Source organism: Chiloscyllium plagiosum, chromosome 42 (genome assembly GCF_004010195.1).
Source record: "Chiloscyllium plagiosum isolate BGI_BamShark_2017 chromosome 42, ASM401019v2, whole genome shotgun sequence".
In the NCBI taxonomy this organism is placed as follows: Eukaryota; Metazoa; Chordata; class Chondrichthyes; order Orectolobiformes; family Hemiscylliidae; genus Chiloscyllium; species Chiloscyllium plagiosum.
Genome location: NC_057751.1, coordinates 14,395,784 through 14,415,011, shown reverse-complemented (window position 1 = coordinate 14,415,011; position 19,228 = coordinate 14,395,784). Strand labels below are relative to the sequence as shown.

General features: G+C 47.4%; 1 protein-coding gene across 4 annotated transcripts in view; it reads right to left on the bottom strand.

Annotated features, from left to right (window-relative positions):
• Positions 1-18,930, bottom strand: part of dmtn (dematin actin binding protein) — a 47,453-nt gene extending 28,523 nt beyond the window's left edge. For 2 of the 4 annotated variants that reach the window (XM_043681540.1, XM_043681543.1), the window contains exons 1-6: positions 18,844-18,930; positions 17,409-17,457; positions 16,475-16,552; positions 7,225-7,380; positions 5,514-5,558; positions 1,322-1,448 (exon numbers count right to left, since the gene is read on the bottom strand). In XM_043681540.1, the coding sequence (XP_043537475.1) occupies positions 1,322-1,448; positions 5,514-5,558; positions 7,225-7,380; positions 16,475-16,552; positions 17,409-17,417 (415 nt within the window). In that variant the 5' untranslated portion in view covers positions 17,418-17,457; positions 18,844-18,930. The other 2 variants (XM_043681544.1, XM_043681542.1) reach the window with 2 other exon arrangements.
• Between the last annotated feature and the right edge of the window lie 298 nt (positions 18,931-19,228).

The following is a 19,228-nucleotide window of genomic DNA, read 5'->3' as shown; positions in this document are numbered from 1 at the left end:
AGACACACACACACACTCACTCACAGAGAGAGAGAGAGAGACAGATGCACACACACATACTCACAGAGAGAGAGAGACAGATGCACACACACATACTCACAGAGAGAGAGAGACAGATGCACACACACATACTCACAGAGAGAGAGAGACAGATGCACACACACATACTCACAGAGAGAGAGAGACAGATGCACACACACATACTCACAGAGAGAGAGAGACAGATGCACACACACATACTCACAGAGAGAGAGAGACAGATGCACACACACATACTCACAGAGAGAGAGAGACAGATGCACACACACATACTCACAGAGAGAGAGAGACAGATGCACACACACATACTCACAGAGAGAGAGAGACAGATGCACACACACATACTCACAGAGAGAGAGAGACAGATGCACACACACATACTCACAGAGAGAGAGAGACAGATGCACACACACATACTCACAGAGAGAGAGAGACAGATGCACACACACATACTCACAGAGAGAGAGAGACAGATGCACACACACATACTCACAGAGAGAGAGAGACAGATGCACACACACATACTCACAGAGAGAGAGAGACAGATGCACACACACATACTCACAGAGAGAGAGAGACAGATGCACACACACATACTCACAGAGAGAGAGAGACAGATGCACACACACATACTCACTCACAGAGAGAGAGAGAGAGAGAGACAGACGCACACACACATACTCACTCACAGAGAGAGAGACAGACACACACACACACTCACTCACAGAGAGAGAGAGAGAGACAGATGCACACACACATACTCACAGAGAGAGAGAGACAGATGCACACACATACTCACTCACAGAGAGAGAGAGACAGACAGACACACACACACATACTCACTCACAGAGAGAGAGAGAGAGACAGATGCACACACACATACTCACTCACAGAGAGAGAGAGAGATATAGACACACACACACATACTCATTCACACAGAGACAGAGAGACAGACACACACACACACATACTCACTCACAGAGAGAGAGAGAGACAGAGACACACACATGTGCAGAGTGAGATAGAGACAGTCAGAGAGAAAAGACACAGAAGCAGAAGACAGAGCAATCGAGAGACCAGAGACAGAGGGAGTTTCAGAGAGACACAGAGAGGAAGAGAGATGGAGTTCAACATCACACGCTTGTTCTTTATGATGTTCAGTTAATTGTAATTTATTTGTTGGCGAATAAAATCCTTCAGAATGTGACCAGTGAACCCGCTGCCGAATGTGAGCTGAGTGTGAGGATTCAGGCAACAGTCAAATCACATGCTGTGCCCCTACCTGGCCTGTGGAAGTGGTGTGGGAGACTCCCAGTGGACAGGTAGCTACGGCGACTGCAGGCCGATCCCATCGTGGATCCCGGAGACTTCCCATCTGCCCATTCCCGGCTCTCCTTATACATCATGTACTGAAAGGAGACAGAGTTTCACAGTTAGCGTGTGTGTGCTGCCCTCCCCTGATACAGCTCCTTGCTGACAACCCTTGCACTGGGGCCACCCAAGCAAGGGGAACAGCCAGAGGAAATTCTCCACCACTGGACTCTTGGATCCGGCTGACAGCTGGACTGGCCAGGAGGAAATCCTGGAAGATCCAAGTGCGATAGCTCGGCAGAGCCAAACTGAGGCCTTGCCAGCCAGGGTGGGAGTCGAATACTGGACGCAGGGACCAAACTCACGGGAGATGGGGGAACTGAAACTGCTCCCAGAAAACTCAATAATGAGATGAACGGACAGGAGATTCTGTGGTTGCGAACAGGACTCCCGGAAGTATTTCGTCTCCCAGGTGCCAGGGCCCAGGATGTCTCTGATGGAGTCGACAAGATTCTGAAGGGGGAGGGTGAGTGTCCAGAGGTTGTGGTGCAGTTGGCATCAACGACATAGCTAGGGGAAGGGATGAGGATCTAAAAGGTGATTTCAGTGAGTTAGGTTGGAAGGTAAAAAGCAGGATGAGCAGAGTGGCAATCTCAGGATTACTACCGGTGCCACGTGCTAGTGAGGTGAGGAACAGGGAGCAAGTGCAGTTAAACATGTGGTTACAGGGCTGGTGCAGGAGGGAGGCCTTCAGATACATAAATCATTGGGGTTCCTACTGTACATGAAGGACGGGTTGCAACTGGAAGGGCACCAATGTCCTGAACGGGAGATTTGCGAGCGCACTTCAGGAGGGTTTAAACTAGTTTGGCAGGGGGATGAGAACCAGAGTGACAGATCAGAGGAGAAGGTAGTTGTTGAACAGGCAGAAATAGAATGCAGAGTGTCTGTCAAGAAGGATATGCAGTTGATAGGGCAAAGGGTTGGGTAAAAGTGTGTCTCTTACGATGCAAGGAGTGTCAGGAATAAGAGTGATGAACTTTGAGCATAGATCTGTACGTGGAACTATGATGTAGTGGCCATAAGTGAGACATGGATTTCACAGGGGCAGGAATGGTTGCTGCATGTTCCAGGGTTTAGATCTTTTTAAAAAGAACGGAGGCGGGGGGGGGGGTCAAAGAGGAGGGGGAGTAGCATTGTTCATTAAAGAGGGCATCACAGCTGCAGAAAAGGAGATTGCTGTGGAGGGTCTGTGCACTGAGTCAGTACGCGTGGAAATCAGTAACAGGGAAGGAGCAGTCACTTCATTGGATGTTTTCGCAGGCTCTCTCAATAGCAGCAAAGGGGTGGTAGAGCAGAATGGATAGCAGACCTTGGAAAGATGCAGATGTAACAGAGTTGTTGTGATGGGTGACTTCAACTTCCCCAACACTGATTGGAACCTCCTTAGTGCAGATGGTCTGGATGGAGCCCATTTTGTCAGGTGTGTCCAGGAAGGATTCCTGACTCAACATGTAGATAGGCCGAACGAGAGGGGAGGCCATATTGGAATTGGTGCTAGGCAACGAGCCCGGCCAGGTGTCAGATCTCTCGGTGGGAGAGCATTTCGGCGACAGTGATCGCAACTGCCTCACCTTTACCATAGCCAAGGCTACAACGAGACATTGACAGAGCTGGGCTGAGAAGTGGCAAAAGTCGTTCAACCTGGATAAAGGCAAAGTGATTCATTTTGGAAGGTCGAATTTGAATGCCGAATACAAGGTTAAAGACAGGATTCCTGGCAGTGTGGCGGAACAGTGGGATCTTGGGATCCACGTATATAGATCCCTCAAAGTTGCCGCCCAAGTTGATAGAGTTGTTAAAAGAAGGCATATGGTGTTTGGGTTTTCATTAACGGGGGAGTGAGTTTAAGAGCCGTGAGGTTTTGCTGCAACTGTGTAAAACCCTGGTTAGACCACACTCGGAAGATTGTGTTCACTTCTGGTCACCTCCTTATAGGTAGGATGGAGATGCTTTGGAGAGAGTGCAGGGGAGGTTTACCTGAATGCTGCCTGGATTGGAGGGCTTGTCTTTTGAAGGGGAGGTTGAGAGAGCTGGGGCTTTTCACACTGGAGAGAAGAAGAAAGAGAGGTGACTTGATAGAGGTGTACAAGACGATGAGAGGCACAGATAGAGTGGATAGCCAGAGACTTTTCCCCAGGGCAGAAATGGCAGTCGGAGGGGGTCATAATTTCAAGGTGATTGGATGAAGGGAGAGAGAAGATGCCAGAGGTAGGTTCTTTATGCAGAGAGTGGTGGAAGGCACTGCCCAGCCATGGTAGTAGAGTCAGAGACATTTGGGACATCTAAGCGACTGCTGGACAAGCACGTGGACAGTAGTAAATTGAGTGGTGTGTAGGTTAGGTTGATCTTAGATTAAGATGAATGCTTGGCACAACATCATGAGCCGAAGGGCCTGTATTGTACTGTACTGTTCTATGTTCTATGTTCTAAGACACTGGCTTGGCTCTTCCGAATGGTGAATTGGAGGAAGCGCCTGCTGTTTCAGTCCAAAGATGTGCAGGTTAGGTGGATTGGCCATGCCACACTGCCCATAGTGGAGAGGCTAGGTGGATTAGCCATGGGAAAGGCACAGTTACAGGTATAGGATAGGAGGGTTGAGTCTGGGTGGGATACTCTTTAGAGAGTCAGTGGGGATTAGATGGGCAGAATGGCCTATTTCTACACTGTAGGGATTCTATTATAGAAGATAGAGAGGGGAACTTCACCTCCTTATAGGTAGGATGGAGATGCTTTGGAGAGAGTGCAGGGGAGGTTTACCTGAATGCTGCCTGGATTGGAGGGCTTGTCTTTTGAAGGGGAGGTTGAGAGAGCTGGGGCTTTTCACACTGGAGAGAAGAAGAAAGAGAGGTGACTTGATAGAGGTGTACAAGACGATGAAAGGCACAGATAGAGTGGATAGCCAGAGACTTTTCCCCAGGGCAGAAATGGCAGTCGGAGGGGGTCATAATTTCAAGGTGATTGGATGAAGGGAGAGAGAAGATGCCAGAGGTAGGTTCTTTATGCAGAGAGTGGTGGAAGGCACTGCCCAGCCATGGTAGTAGAGTCAGAGACATTTGGGACATCTAAGCGACTGCTGGACAAGCATGTGGACAGTAGTAAATTGAGTGGTGTGTAGGTTAGGTTGATCTTAGATTAAGATGAATGCTTGGCACAACATCATGAGCCGAAGGGCCTGTATTGTACTGTACTGTTCTATGTTCCATGTTCTAAGACACTGGCTTGGCTCTTCCGAATGGTGAATTGGAGGAAACGCCTGCTGTTTCAGTCCAAAGATGTGCAGGTTAGGTGGATTGGCCATGCCACACTGCCCATAGTATCCTGGGCTGTAGAGGCTAGGTGGATTAGCCATGGGAAAGGCACAGTTACAGGTATAGGATAGGAGGGTTGAGTCTGGGTGGGATACTCTTTAGAGAGTCAGTGTGGATTAGATGGGCAGAATGGCCTATTTCTACACTGTCGGGATTCTATTATAGAAGATAGAGAGGGGAACTGTTTTAGCGAGTTTTGAGAAGATTTGCAGGTTGAGGTTCTGGATGTAGGTTTGCTCGCTGAGCTGGAAGGTTCATTTCCAGACGTTTCGTCACCCTATAAGGTAACATCTTCAGTGGGCCTCTGGGCAAAGCACTGCTGATGATTCCTGCTTTCTATGAATATGTTTGGGTTTCTTTGGGTTGTTGATGTTATTTCCAGTGGTGATGTCATTTCCTGTTCTTTTTCTCAGGGGGTGGCAGATGCAGGTCTAACTCGATGTGTTTGTTGATAGAGTTCCGGTTGGAATGCCACATTTCTAGGAATTCTCTAGGGTGACGAAACGTCTGGAAATGAACCTTACAACTCAGCGAGCAAACCTGCATCCAAGGGGGACTGTTTCACCACAGTTTCACATTGGTCATTTGAGGCTTTGCTGAAAGCTGTTTCCGTACTGTGACCTCACTGGAAACCTGATTGGAGGGATTTGAGCAAGGAATCCTGGGAAAGATGGCTGCAGCAAGAGTTCCTTAGATCCCAGGATATTTCTGAACCTGCTTTGGTGGATAAGGAAATGAGTATGCTTCATAACAGATCAGTTCATAAAATGAGGATTGATCCTTCCACCTTACCTCAGGGTAGGTGAGAGGAGACATCGGACGTGGTGACTGTGAGCGCTGCGGAAGAAAAGGACATGAATTAGAATGAATAATCTGAAGTCTCATTTTAATAAATGGAAACACATTTAAAGACAACCTCCACAAAGCCATGACCCGAAATTTTCTGCTCGTTGCTATGCTCTGAGTTGAGCTACCACTTAAGGTCCACAAAGAGTCCACTATCATTTGGACTTTCATTTGTAAAATATGGAAAATGGATCCAGATAGATTTACTGCACCAGAGATTTGTCATTGGTCTCAGGTTGTCCTATAATGGGCAACGACTTGACTGGCTGAATACTTACTGCAAAAGACCAGCCATGTGAGTGAAAGATCTGAACATTATTTTCGTTATGTGGCTACAATAAATCAGTCAATGGAAAACATGCGCACAAAATGCATCGCGTGTTTTCACAGTGGTCGACAAAGACATCCACGGTGTCTCTGTCGTTGTAAAGTTGCTCAAAATTCATCCTCAGAAACAAAACGCACCACTATCTGCAGTTTCAGTGTCTGTTCTGAAGCCCAGTCTCTGACTGTGGAAGTCCCAGGGGTCCTGTCAACACAGGAGCCGCCTTCTGGCCCAGATGTTTTGGACTGATAGCAATTCACACTGTTGCAACTGCGTCACTGGAAGGCCTTATCACTTCCTTTTCGAGGTCAGGGGCAATGCTGGACTGGTTTGCCAATTCAGAGTTAAACTGGGATCACCCTCGGCAAGCTCTGATCTGGCAGTACTCAATCAGTTAGGTAATCCACTAGGAGCTGGATCCTGGGTGGTGACTGAAACTGACTGAGCTGGATTGGTCTGCAACGAACTGGTTCAGTCGGCTGAATGGCCTTCGTTTGGGCCATGATGTCTCCATGATACGATGACCCTATAACATTCTACGTAACAATGATATCTCACCAATGTGCAGATGTTGGTAAAGGGCAGGAGCAGGATCAGCCAGTTCAAATAGCTATTGATACTAAAGTTAGCGGCTGACAGAGCTTTCCTTCATTGGTCAGAGCATTGAGTATTGGAATCGGGAAGTCATGTTGCGGCTGTACAGGACATTGGTTAGGCCACTGTTGGAATATTGCATGCAATTCTGGTCTCCTTCCTATCAGAAAGATGTGAAACTTGAAAGGGTGCAGAAAAGATTTACAAGGATATTGCCAGGGTTGGAGGGTTTGAGCTATAGGGAGAGGCTGGGGCTGGTTTCCCTGGAGCGTCAGAGGCTGAGGGGTGACCTTATAGAGGTTTATAAAATCATGAAGGGCATGGGTAGGATAAATAGACAGTCTTTTCCCTGGGGTGGGGAGTCCAGAATGAGAGGTTTAGGGTGAGAGGGGAAAGATATAAAAAAGACCTAAGGGGCAACTTTTTCACATAGAGGGTGGTGCGTGTGTGGAATGAGCTGCCAGAGGAAGTGGTGGAGGCTGGTACAATTGCAACATTTAAAAGGCATATGGATGGGTATATGAATAGGAAGGGTTTAGAGGGATATGGGCCAAGTGCTGGAAAATGGGACCAGATTAGGTTAGGATATCTAGGTTGGCATGGACGAGTTGGACTGAAGGGTCTGTTTCTGGGCTGGACATCTCTTTGACTCTATCACTCTATGACTGAAACACAGCCACATCCAAAGCTCAGAGCTCTGTAGAAAACTCGCCACTTCTTGCCAGCAAAACAATGTACCTCAGCAGACCCCACTGGCTCCGGTCTCTCTGCACAGAAGTAACTGTAATGTGGTTCGTAGATCATCAGGTCTGGCCGCTCAATCTCCAGTATTGCCTTGTCTTTCGGGATTGCAGCCAGATCTTTATAGGCCAACACCTGGTTATCCATCTTCGCCTGTCGGGCAGAGAGGAGAATTAAGGCAGCTTGCTTCATTTGGGCACTGTATTCAAAGTGGTGTCAAGCCCCTTAGGGGGAGCTGGGACTGAAGTGAATCTGTGTGTCACCAGCACTTCACAGCGTTTCCCTCCTATTTGTGACGATACATTGACTTTAAGAGGTTATTTTGTCCTTTTTTTTAAAGACAGTTTTTAAGACTGAGGTGGCGAGCTGTCTAGTTGGAAAGCCAATGAAATCATTTTTCTTAAAAGTTATAAAGCAGAAAGCATAAGGGATCTGTGTGTCACCAGCACTTCACAGCGTTTCCCTCCTATTTGTGACGATACATTGACTTTAAGAGGTTATTTTGTCCTTTTTTTTAAAGACAGCTTTTAAGACTGAGGTGGCGAGCTGTCTAGTTGGAAAGCCAATGAAATCATGAGGCCTTGTTTTTTCTTAAAAGTTATAAAGCAGAAAGCATAAGGGACTGTCAGAGAATACAGGAGGATATAGATATTTTGGAGAGTTGGGCGGGGAAGTGGCAGATGGTGTTCAATCCAGAAAAATGTGAGGTGATGCATTTCGGCAAGACGAACTCTAGAGCGAATTATACAATGAACGCAAGAGCCTTGGGAAAAGTTGATGGGCAGAGAGATCAGGGAGTTCAGGTCCATTGTACCCTGAAGGTGGCTGCACAGGTGGATAGAGTGGTCAAGAAGGCATATGGTATGCTTGCCTTCATTGGAGGGGGTATTGAGTATAAGAGCTGCCAAGTCATGTTAAAATTGTACAAGACATTGGTTCGGCCGCATTTAGAATATAATCATGTTAAAATTGTACAAGACATTGGTTCGGCCACATTTAGAATACTGTGTACAGTTCTGGTCGCCGCATTACAAAAAGGATGTGGACGCTTTGGAGAGGGTACAGAGAAGGTTCACGAGGATGTTGCCTGGTATGGAAGGTGTTAGCTATGAAGAGAGGTTGAGTACGTCAGCTTTCTTTTCATTAGAAAAAAGGAGATTGAGGGGGAACCTGATTGAGGTTTACAAAATCATGACGGGTATAGACAGGGTGGATAGAGACAAGCTTTTTCCCGGGTGAAGGATTCAATGAGAGGTCACGCTTTCAAGGTGAGACGTGGAAAGTTTAAGGGGGATACACATGGTAAGTACTTCACACAGAGGGTGGTGGGCGTCTGGAACGTGTTGCCAGCAGAGGTGGTAGAGGCAGGCACGGTAGATTCATTTAAGATGCGTCTGGATAAATGCATGTGTAGGTGGGGAGCAGAGGGATACAGGTGCTTAGGAATTGACCGACAGGTTTAGACAGTACATTTGGATGGGCTCAGGCTTGGAGGGCCGAAGGGCTTGTTCCTGGGCTGTAAATGTTCTTTGTTCTTTGGAACAATCGAAGCCCTCACAGGACCAGGATTTTTAGTCCCTTCATTTTTCAGTGGCAGTCGGTGCCGAGGTCTTGAAGAAACGGAAGCTATTTTTCCCCTCTTTCAGCTTTTGTTGAAAGCTCTTCCCTTTGCTGGAGTTATATGTGAGACAATCTGTTTTTTAAAGTTGCCTTTTGCCAAGGATCTGTTTTTGGGATGTTACTATTTTGCAACGGTTAATTAGTAAAAGTTCCTGAATCTAATATTCTGTTAAGATTTCCGATAGAGTTGCAACTGAGTCAATTATTTTCCTTATTCTTTCTCTTGTGGGATTTTAACTCGAGTTTATGAATAAATTGTGTTTTGCTTACCATCGAGTTGATTGACAAGTGAATTGCATCTGGAAAGCAACACCTTACATTTACTTATAAAATTAGAAGCAGTTAGGATCTAGGCTACCTTCTTCATGTATTTTGAAGGGATTTGGTCTCATCCACAACGTATTTAACCTACAATTTGTGCCAGCATTTCCTGACAGGGATATCTCCTGAGTCTTTGTAGAACTTTAGTTGAGCCACACGTGGAATGTTGCATACAGTTCTGGTCACCACACTACCAGAAGGACGTGGTTGCTTTGGAGAGGGTACAGAAAAGGTTGACCCGGATGTTAGAGTTTAAAAATGTGGTGCTGGAAAAACAGAATCGACGTTTCGGGCATAAGCCCTTCTTCAGGAATCGAAACGTCGATTCTCCTGCTCCTCGGATGCTGCCCAGCCTGCTGTGCTTTTCCAGCACCACATTTTTTCTCTCCTGTAAGACCCTGGGTTTGATTTTAGCTTTTGTGCCAAGGCATGTATGTGTGGATTTTTGCTAGTATTTGGAACAGTATCATAAAGTTGGGATAATCTGTTGGGTTTTTGGATAGGTACTCCAGCATCTGCAATCTTCACTTTCTCCTACCTGACCGGGATGTTACTTGACATGGGGGATTTTAGCGATGATGAAAAGTTAGATTGACTGTATTTGTTTTTACTGGAATGCACGAGATTGAGGGGGTGAACTGATGGATGTTTATAAGATTGCGAATGGCATGGATAGAGTGGAAAGTGGGAGGTATCTCTCCCAGGGTGGAGGGGTCAGTTACGGGGGGACACAGGCTAAAGGCGCAGGGAGGAAAGTTTACAAGAGATGTGTGAGGCACGTTTTTCACACAAAGAGTGATGAGTGAGCGGATGGCCACAGTCTGCGCTGCAGTCAATGGCAACACGCTGTGGACCACCGGACCTTCGAACAATTTCTCTGCAAACCGAAATGCCCCAATGCTGTCCTCAGTAATCGTAAAACTCCATTTGTCAAAAAGAATGATGTCTCTGCCGCCGGGGAGAATATGAGGCCTTTGCTCAGAAATGATTGTTAAGGATAATGACAACAGACCAGTTAGTTTAACTTTGGTGATGGAAAACAATCCAGAAACAGTTACTCAGGGTTAAATCAGTCATCACGTGGAGAAAGGTGGATTGCTGAGGGAGAATGTGCGTGAATTGAGGTGTCAAACTAATTTGTCGGTGTTTATTCAGGAAGTAATGGTGTCAATGTGGTTTATTTGGATTTCCAGACAGAATTTGACAACAAGTGTGTGAGGAAAGTTATAGGTCAGGGTATAAGAAGGACAGTAGTAGCATGTATTGTCTGAGGGATAGGAAACGGAGAGTGAATGGATACTTTTCAAGCTGGGGGAATGTTTCTTGTGGAGATCCCCAGGGCTCAGTCTTAGGAGCTTTGCTTTTCCTGCTATATGTTAATGGGCTGGATCTTGCTGTGCAGGAGACCATTTCCAAGTTTGCAGTCGACACGGAACTTGTAGGAATTGGGAGGCAGTGCGGATCTCCAAACGGACAGTGCCAAGGTGGCGAGAGAGCTGGCAGTTGAGATTCAATGCAGAGATGTGTGAGGTGGTACACTTTGGTCAGGAGAGCATTGCAAGACAATAATAAAACAGAGGGTCCAATTCGAAAGGGGGTGCAGAAGCAGAGGGAGCTGGGGGTTGGGGGGGGGGGAGTGGTATATGTGCACAGATCAGTGAAGGTGGCACTTAATAAAGCACCCAATGCCCTTGGCTTTATTAATAAGGGCATAGAATACAAGAGCAGGGAGGTGATGTTGACTTTGCATAAGACACTTGTTCGACCTTGCACCCAACTGCTGCCCCTCACAGCCCGCCATGGGGAACTGGAGCTATAGCTGAATTGAATTTATTGTCACGTGCACAGTGAAAAGCTGGATGAACGTCAGACCATTCAGGAGTCTGAGAGGGTGACAGAGATGAGTGAGAGGGAGGCAATCACACCGAGTTACAGGATTGAAGGGAGCTGGGTGAGCATCAGGAGAGGGAAAGGGAAGAGGCAGACATTGCAGGGAGCCCTTGTGGGCGTCCCCCTCAATAATAAAGATACCGTTTCGGATACTGTTGGGAGGGGCGACTTACGAGGAGAAAGCCTCAGTGGCCAGGTCTCTGGCACTGCGTCTGGTTTTGTCGCTCAGGAGGGAAGGGGGGAGAATAGGAGAGCGATAGTGATGAGAGATTCATTGGTGAGAGGATCAGACAGGAGATTCTGCGATTGTGAACGAGATTCCCGAATGGTACGTTGCCAGAGTCAGGGATATCTCGGATCGGGTTTACAGGATTCTTAAGGGGGAGGGGTGAGCACCCAGACGTTGTGGTATGCGTCGGCACCAATGACACAGCTCGGAAAAGGGATGACCTGAAAAGGGCAGATCGGGAGTTAGGTTGGAAGTGAGAAGACAGGATGAGCAGAAGGGTGATCTCGGAATTGCTACCGGTGCCACGGGCTCGGAACAGAGGCTCGGAACAGAGAGCGAGTGCAGCTTAATACGTGGCTACAGGGCTGGTGTAGGAGGGAGGGCTTCAGCTATGTGGATCATTGGGATACTTTCTGGGACAATACAAGAAGGATGAATTGCACCTGAACTGGAGGGGTACCAATATCCTGGGTGGGAGGTTTGCTGGAGCTCTGCGGGAGGGGTTAAACTAGTTTGGCAGGGAGGGGGTGGGAACCGGAGCTACGGACCAGAGGACGGGATTGCTGGTGTACAGCCAGCTACATTGTGCAGAGTCCGTGAGGAGGGATAGACAGTTGATAGGGACAATAGTGAAGAAGGCATTTGGTATGCTTTCCTTTATTAGTCAGAGTATTGAGTACAGGAGTTGTTAGGGTGAGAGGGAAAAGATATAAAAGAGACCTAAGGGGCAACCTTTTCACACAGAGGGTGGTACGTGTATGGAATGAGCTGCCAGAGGATGTGGTGGAGGCTGGTACAATTGCAACATTTAAGAGGCATATGGATGGGTATGTGAATAGGAAGGGTTTGGAGGGATATGGGCCGGGTACTGGCAGGTGAGACGAGATTGGGTTGGGATATCTGGTCAGCATGGACAGGTTGGACCGAAGGGTCTGTTTCCGTGCTGTACATATCTATGACTCTATGACCCTATTTGCAGTCAGTGTGATGGGTTAAAATGTGTCTATTGTAACGCAAGAAATATCAGGAAGAAGGGTGATGAGCTTCGAGCCTGGATCAGTACTTGGAACTATGATGTTGTGGTCATCACGGAGACTTGGATATCACGGGGGATGTGGCATTGCTGATCAGGGATAGTATCACAGCTTCAGAAAGGGAGATCATCAAGGAGGGTGGAAGTCAGAAACAGGAAAGTGCAGCCAATTTATTGGGAGTTTTCTACAGACCCCCGACTAGCAACAGAGACACTGAGGAGCAGATTGGGAGGCAGATTTTGGAAAGGTGCAGAAATAACAGGGTTGTTGTCATGGGTGATTTTAACTTCCCTAATATTGATTGGAACCTACTTAGTTCAAACAGTTTGGATGGAGCAGTTTTTGTCAAGTGTGTCCAGGAAGGATTCTTGACTCATTATGTCGATTGGTGGATAAGAGGGGAGGGCCATATTGGATTTGGTGATTGGCAATGAACCAGACCAGGATTGTTATCATGGGTGACTTTCACCTCCCTAATATTGATTGGAACCTCCTTAGCTCAAATAGTTCGGATGGAGCAGTTTTTGTCAGGTGTGTCCAGGAAGGGTTCCTGACTCAATATGTAGATAGGCCGACTAGAGGGGAGGCCATATTTGGTGCTCGGCAACGAACCAGGCCAGGTGTCAGATCTCTCGATGCGAGAGCATTTCGGTGATAGTGATCATGACTCCCTGACCTTTACTATAGTCATGGAGAGGGATAGGAATAGACGGGCATGGGAAAGTATTTAATTGGAGGAGAGGGATTACAATGCTATTAGGCAGGAACTGGGGCACCTAAATTGGGAACACGTGTTCTCAGGAAAATGCATGACAGAAATGTGGAGGTGGTTTTGGGAGCAGTTGCTGCTAGGTTTGTCCCACTGAGGCAAGGAAGGGATGGCAGGGTGAAGGAACCTTGGGTGACAAGGGATGGAGAACATCTAGTCAAGAGGAAGAAGGAAGCTTACTTAAGGTTGAAGAGGCAAGGATCAGACAGGGCTCTAGAGGGTTATAAGGTAGAAACTGAAGAATGGACTCAGGAGAGCTAGAAGGGGCATGATATAGCTTTCGTGGGTAGGATTATGGAAAACCATAAGGCATTCTGCACTTACGTGAGGAGCAAGAGGATGGCCAGAGATGGGGTAGGGCCGATCAGGGATAGTGCAGGGAACTTGTACCAGTAGTCAGAGGAAGTAGGGGAGGTTCTTCATAAACATTTTGCTTCAGTATTCACTAGTGACAGGGACCTTGTCGTTTGTGAGGACAACATGAAACAGAGTGATATGCTCGATTGATGTTAAGAAGGAGGACATGCTGGAAATTTTGAAAAATATAAGGATTGATAAGTCCACTTGGCCAGATGGGATATACCCAAGGTTACTACAGGAAGTGAGGAAAGAGATTGCTGCACCTTTGGCAATGATCTTTACATCCTCAGTGTCCACTGGAGTAGTGCCAGATGATTGGAGGGTGGCAAATGTTATTCCCCTGTTCAAGAAAGGGAATAGGGATAACCCTGGGAATTACAGACCAGTCACTCTTACATCTGTGGTGGTCAAATTATTGGAGAGGATTCTGAGAGACAAGATTTATGATTAATTGTAAAACCACTGCTTGATTAGAGATAGTCAACATGGCTTTGTGAGGGGCAGGTCATTGCCTCACAAGTCTTGTTGAAGTCTTTGAGGATGTGACAGAACACATTGATGAGGGTAGAGCAGTGGATATGGTGTAAATGGATTTTAGCAAGGCGTTTGATAAGGTTCGCTCATTCAGAAAGGAAGGAGGCATGGGATACAGGAAAATTTAGCTGGATACAGAATTGGCTGGCCCAGACAAGACAGAGAGTGGTAATAGATGGACAATATTCAGCCTGGAGCTCGGTGACCAGTGGTGTTCCGCAGGGATCTGTTCTGAGACCTCTGCTCTTTGTAATTTTTATAAATGACTTGGATGAGGAAATGGAAGGGTGGGTTAGTGCGTTTGCCGGTGATATGAAGATTGTTGGAGTGGTGGATAGTGTGGAGGGCTGTTGTAGGTTGCAACGGGACGTTGACAGGATGCAGTACTGGGCTGAGAAGTGGCAGATGGAGTTCAACCTCGGAAAGTGTGAAGTCTTTCTTTGTAAGGTCGAATTTGAATGCAGCATACAGGGTTAAAGGCAGGATTCTTGGCAGTGTGGAGGAACAGAGGGATCTTACGGTCCTGTCCATTGATCCCTCAAAGTGGCCACTCAAGTTGACAGGGTTGTTAAGAAGGCGTATGGTGCGTTGGCTTTCATGAGCAGGGGGATTGAGTTTAAGAGCCATGAGGTTATGTCGCAGCTCTTTCGAGCCCTGGTGTGAGACCACACTTGGAGTATTGTGTTCAGTTCTTTCATTATAGGAAAGATGTGGAATCTTTAGAGAGGAGATTTACCAGGAAGCTGCCTGGACTGGAGGGCATGCCTTATGAAGAAAGGTTGAGGGAGCTGGGCTTTTCTCATTGGAGTGAAGAAGGATGAGAGGTGACTTGATAGAGGTGTGCCAGATGATGAGAGGCACAGATAGAGTGGATAGCCAGAGACTTTTTCTCAGGGTGGAATTGGCTGTCATGAGGGGTCATACTTTTAAGGTGATTGCAGAAAGGTTGTGCAACATCAAGGGCCGAAGGGCCTGGACTGTGCTGTACTGCCCTATGTTCTATTTTCTGTGGTCTGGACCCCCAGCTGGAGGATTGTGTACATTTGTGTAAAAAAGGATGTGGAATGTGCATGTGTGATAGCCAGGTATGCAGTTGACATAAAAATAGGCAGGGAGGCAAACAACGAACCGACAAGTGGGCAAAAACCCATCAAATGGAACACAATGTGGGAATTCTGAGGTCAGACACTTTGGCAGGGAGAACGAAGGAGTTGAATAGTATTTAAATGGAGAGAGAACAAAGGGGATTTGAGAGTTCGTGTCCACGACTTGCAGAGAGAGCTGGCATCAGAGTTCAGGAGATAATAAAGAAGGCCGGAGGAATTTTGGCCTTGACTTCAGAGGGAATGGAACAGAAAAGTTAAGGAGGTTTGGCTTGAACTATTCTCGGCACGAGCCCAACCTCGCTGGAATAGGATGAACAGTTCGGGGCCTGTTGTCTAGTGAAGAATATTCTGGCATTAGAGGCAGCCCAGGGGAGGGTTCACTGGACTGGTCCTGGGTATGGGTGGACTGTCTGATGAGGAGACGTTGAGTCGGTTGGGCCTGAACTCATTGGAACTTGGACCAATGAGGCAACATCATTGAAACACGTAAGATTCTGCGAGGACTTAAAAGATAAATGCAGAAAGGTTTTTTTTTCCCCCTGTTGTGGAAAAGAAATTCGAACCGGGAGCACAATTTCAGCAGAAGGGGTTGCCCATTGAGACAGGGATGAGGAGGGATTTCTTCTCTCAGAGGGGAGTTCATCTGCAGAGTGTCTTTAATGCAGAGGGCTGTTGAGGATGGGTCGCCGGCACGGTGGCTCAGTGGGCAGCACTGCTGTCTCACAGGGATAGGGACCCAGGTTCGATTCCAGCCTCGGGCAACTGGCTGTGTGGAGTTTGCACATTCTCCCCGTGTCTGCGTGGGTTTGCTCCGGTTTCCTCCCACAGTCCAAAGGTGTGCAAGGTTAGGGTGGATTGGCCAGGCTCAATTTCCCACAGTGTCCAGGGATGTGTAGGCCAGGTGCATTACTCAGGGGTGAACATAGGCTGGGGGAATAGGTCGGGGTGGGTTACTCTTGGGAGGGTTGGTGTGGACTTGTTGGGCCGAAGGGCCTGTTCCCACACTGTGGGGATTCTAATCCTCATTACATATATTCAAGGCTGAGATGGATTTTGAATCAGGAAGGGAGTCAAGGATTATGGGGGAAAAGGCGGGTCAGTGGAGTTGGGGATGTTCAGATCAGCCATGGTCTCTGAATGGGAGAACAGACTCGATACACTGAATGGCTTACTTCTGTTCCTGTGTCTTATGAGCTCACATGAACGCAACAAAGTGCCGACCCAACATCTGTACACAACAAAGTGCCGACTCAGCATCTGTACATCACAAAGTACTGACCCAACATCTGTACATAACAAAGTGCTGACCCAACATCTGTACACAGTAAGGTGAAGACCATAGCTGGCGAGACTGTCTCGTTGATTGGAAAAGTTCACCACTCACACATATTGTTGAACCTGGTGATCCAGGAGCACTCAACGGCCGGTTGGAGCTGACACTTCCCGGTGATGTCTGGGATGGCTGTGATTTGAAGAAAATCAGGAAGAGTGTTAGTGAGGGGCAACTGTTGAGGGAACGTCTATCGAGCCGTCTTCGCTTTGGTGTGCGTCTGAATCCCGTCTGAGAAAGTAAGCACAAATACTCTGGCAAAGGTCACATCAGGTTATCTCACACAGCTCTGAAGCAGCAGACGAACAGAGGGACAAATTGCCAGCTACAGACAGGAGGCAGGCTGAAGACTTGCTGACAGATGTCACCAATTGTCAATCAGATGACCAACACTGACCGTCATTCAGTGATGGTTAATTTGTGAAATGCAGGGGGCCTGAGACTGTTAATACTTACAGGCTTTTCCTGGGAGTGAATCAGTATTTAAAAGGAATCCCCGGGAGTTTATCAAGGTTTAAGTTTGATGAGTGGGTCTCTATTTACAAGAGGCCTCCGGGTGTGGATCTATACTGACAAGGAGTCCCTCCTCGGGGGTTTATTAGGGATTAGAGGGCGTCAGTATTTACAGAGGTCCCAGTGGTGAATCACCATTCAGGGTATATCCCTATAAGTGTGTCAATATTTAAGGACGGTCTCAAGGGAATGTGTCAGGGTTTGTGGGAGTCTGCTGGAATTGAATGGGGAGCCTGTCATTGTTTACTTGGACATCTCCTGGAGAATGTCAGTATTTACTGGAGGTTTCCCAGACCACATCACGTGGAAGTGATGGGAAGGTTTCCTTTGAACCTCACGGTCTCCTTGTGCCTGGGTTACCCAAGCTTTCTGACGTCCAAGCAGCTCACAACGACTGATTGGAAACACAGGCAGCAGTTGCTGGAAGGTCAGCGTCGGCGATTTCACGCAATGCCATCTCTGAGATTAATCCTACCTTCTGCATGTTCACAGTCGCAGTCGCACGAATTGATCTGCTGACGGGTCTGCAGGAACAGATTGGAAAATGAAAAGACAAACCCGTTAGTATTTCTTCCAAAAGCCATTTTGAAGTCAGTTTGTCTCGAACCAAATCTTATTCATTATTCAAAGTCAAGGAAATGCAAACTGGGTCATTGTGACCTTTTTGCTTGTAATATGAGCCTTTAAATCTCCAGGGACATTCTGGTAAATGGGATGCTGCGCACCCTGATCACAAGCAGTGATCCAAATGGCTCTGATCTATTGACATATGTAGACTTGCTGATCCTCTCAACATGTGTCTGCCCTCATGAGGATATGAGAGTGTGTGCCCTTCGGAAGCAGGTGCACAGAAACAGGCCATTCAACCCACTCCCACCTTGTTACCTCCTTCCATCTTTCCTCCTGTTAAATCCACCATCCCAACCCTCCCTCCAGAACCCGTTTATTGCCCCAGCGAGACGGTTCACTTCAGCAACTCCCCTGTGGGAAGGGGTTTCATATTTCCACGATTCTCTGGGGCGAAGAGACTCCTTTTCAATTCCTGTTTGGATTTCTCGGGGGACTATCCCACATAGATATGGAAACGATCCAGCCTTTCTGAATGTGTACAGTCACATTTCTCGTGTTCTGCTTGGAAATTACGCCTGCACCGACTCCCCCGCCATTTTACAGTCTGGACACCTCAAAGGGTGGAATGACCAAGGTTCAATCAGAGGAGAGAATCATAGAACCCCTACAGTGAGAAATCAGGCCATTCAGCCCATTGAGTCCACCCAGACCCACCGCATCCCTGGAACCCTGCATTTCACAGGAGAAAGATTTCTGATTAAGGGCTTTTGCCCGAAACGTCAATTTTCCTGCTCCTCGGATGCTGCCTGACCAGCTGTGCTTTTCCAGCACCACTCGAATCTAGACTCTAATCTCCAGCCCTCACTTTGGCCTTACCTGCACATCCCTGAAGACTTCAGGTAATTTTAGCACGGCCAATCCACCAAACCCGCACATCTTTCGACTGGGAGAGGAAACCCACCCAGACACAGGGAAAAATGTGCAAACGCCACACAGACGGTCGCCTGAGGATGGAATCGAACCCAGATTCTGGCGCTGTGAGACTGCAGTGTTAACCACAGAGCCACTGTTCAATCTCGCTTCAATACAATGCTTTTCAAATCTATCTCTCCAGATAGGTTGGTTCACATTTTTTAATGATTTTGCAAACCTAATTCCGAGTGGACCAGCATGCTAACTTGATCACAAGGCCTCTGTCCATTTCTCCTATCTTCTGGGATTATCATTTGACATGAAATGGAACTGAGATATTGCAAGATGTGAGCCTGGCTGCTGACCATGTGCTTGCGCAATAAGGAGACAGCATTAGCAGTGAGAAAGGTTACCAATAAATACTGTACCAGTTAAATGATGAATGTCAGTGCATTCTGAGAGGTTTGCTTCTCCTGTGGCTTATCGCAAAGGCGGATAATTCTTCCTGCTGTGTGAAAAACAACAAGGCTTTAACTCCTCTGTGTTTTCTATCTCGCAAACAATCCACAAATCATTTCCTACCACTACCATTTTTAGAGTCAGCGCTCAGGGAACAGTGCTTTGTGGAGGGTCAGTACTGAGGGAGTCCGGCTATGTCAGAGGGTCAGTGCTGAGGGAGTGCTGCACTGTCAGAGGGTCAGTACTGAGGGAGTGTCGCACTGTCAGAGGGTCAGTTCTGAGGGAGTGTCGCACTGTCAGAGGGTCAGTACTGAGGGAGTGTCGCACTGTCAGAGGGTCAGTACTGAGGGAGTG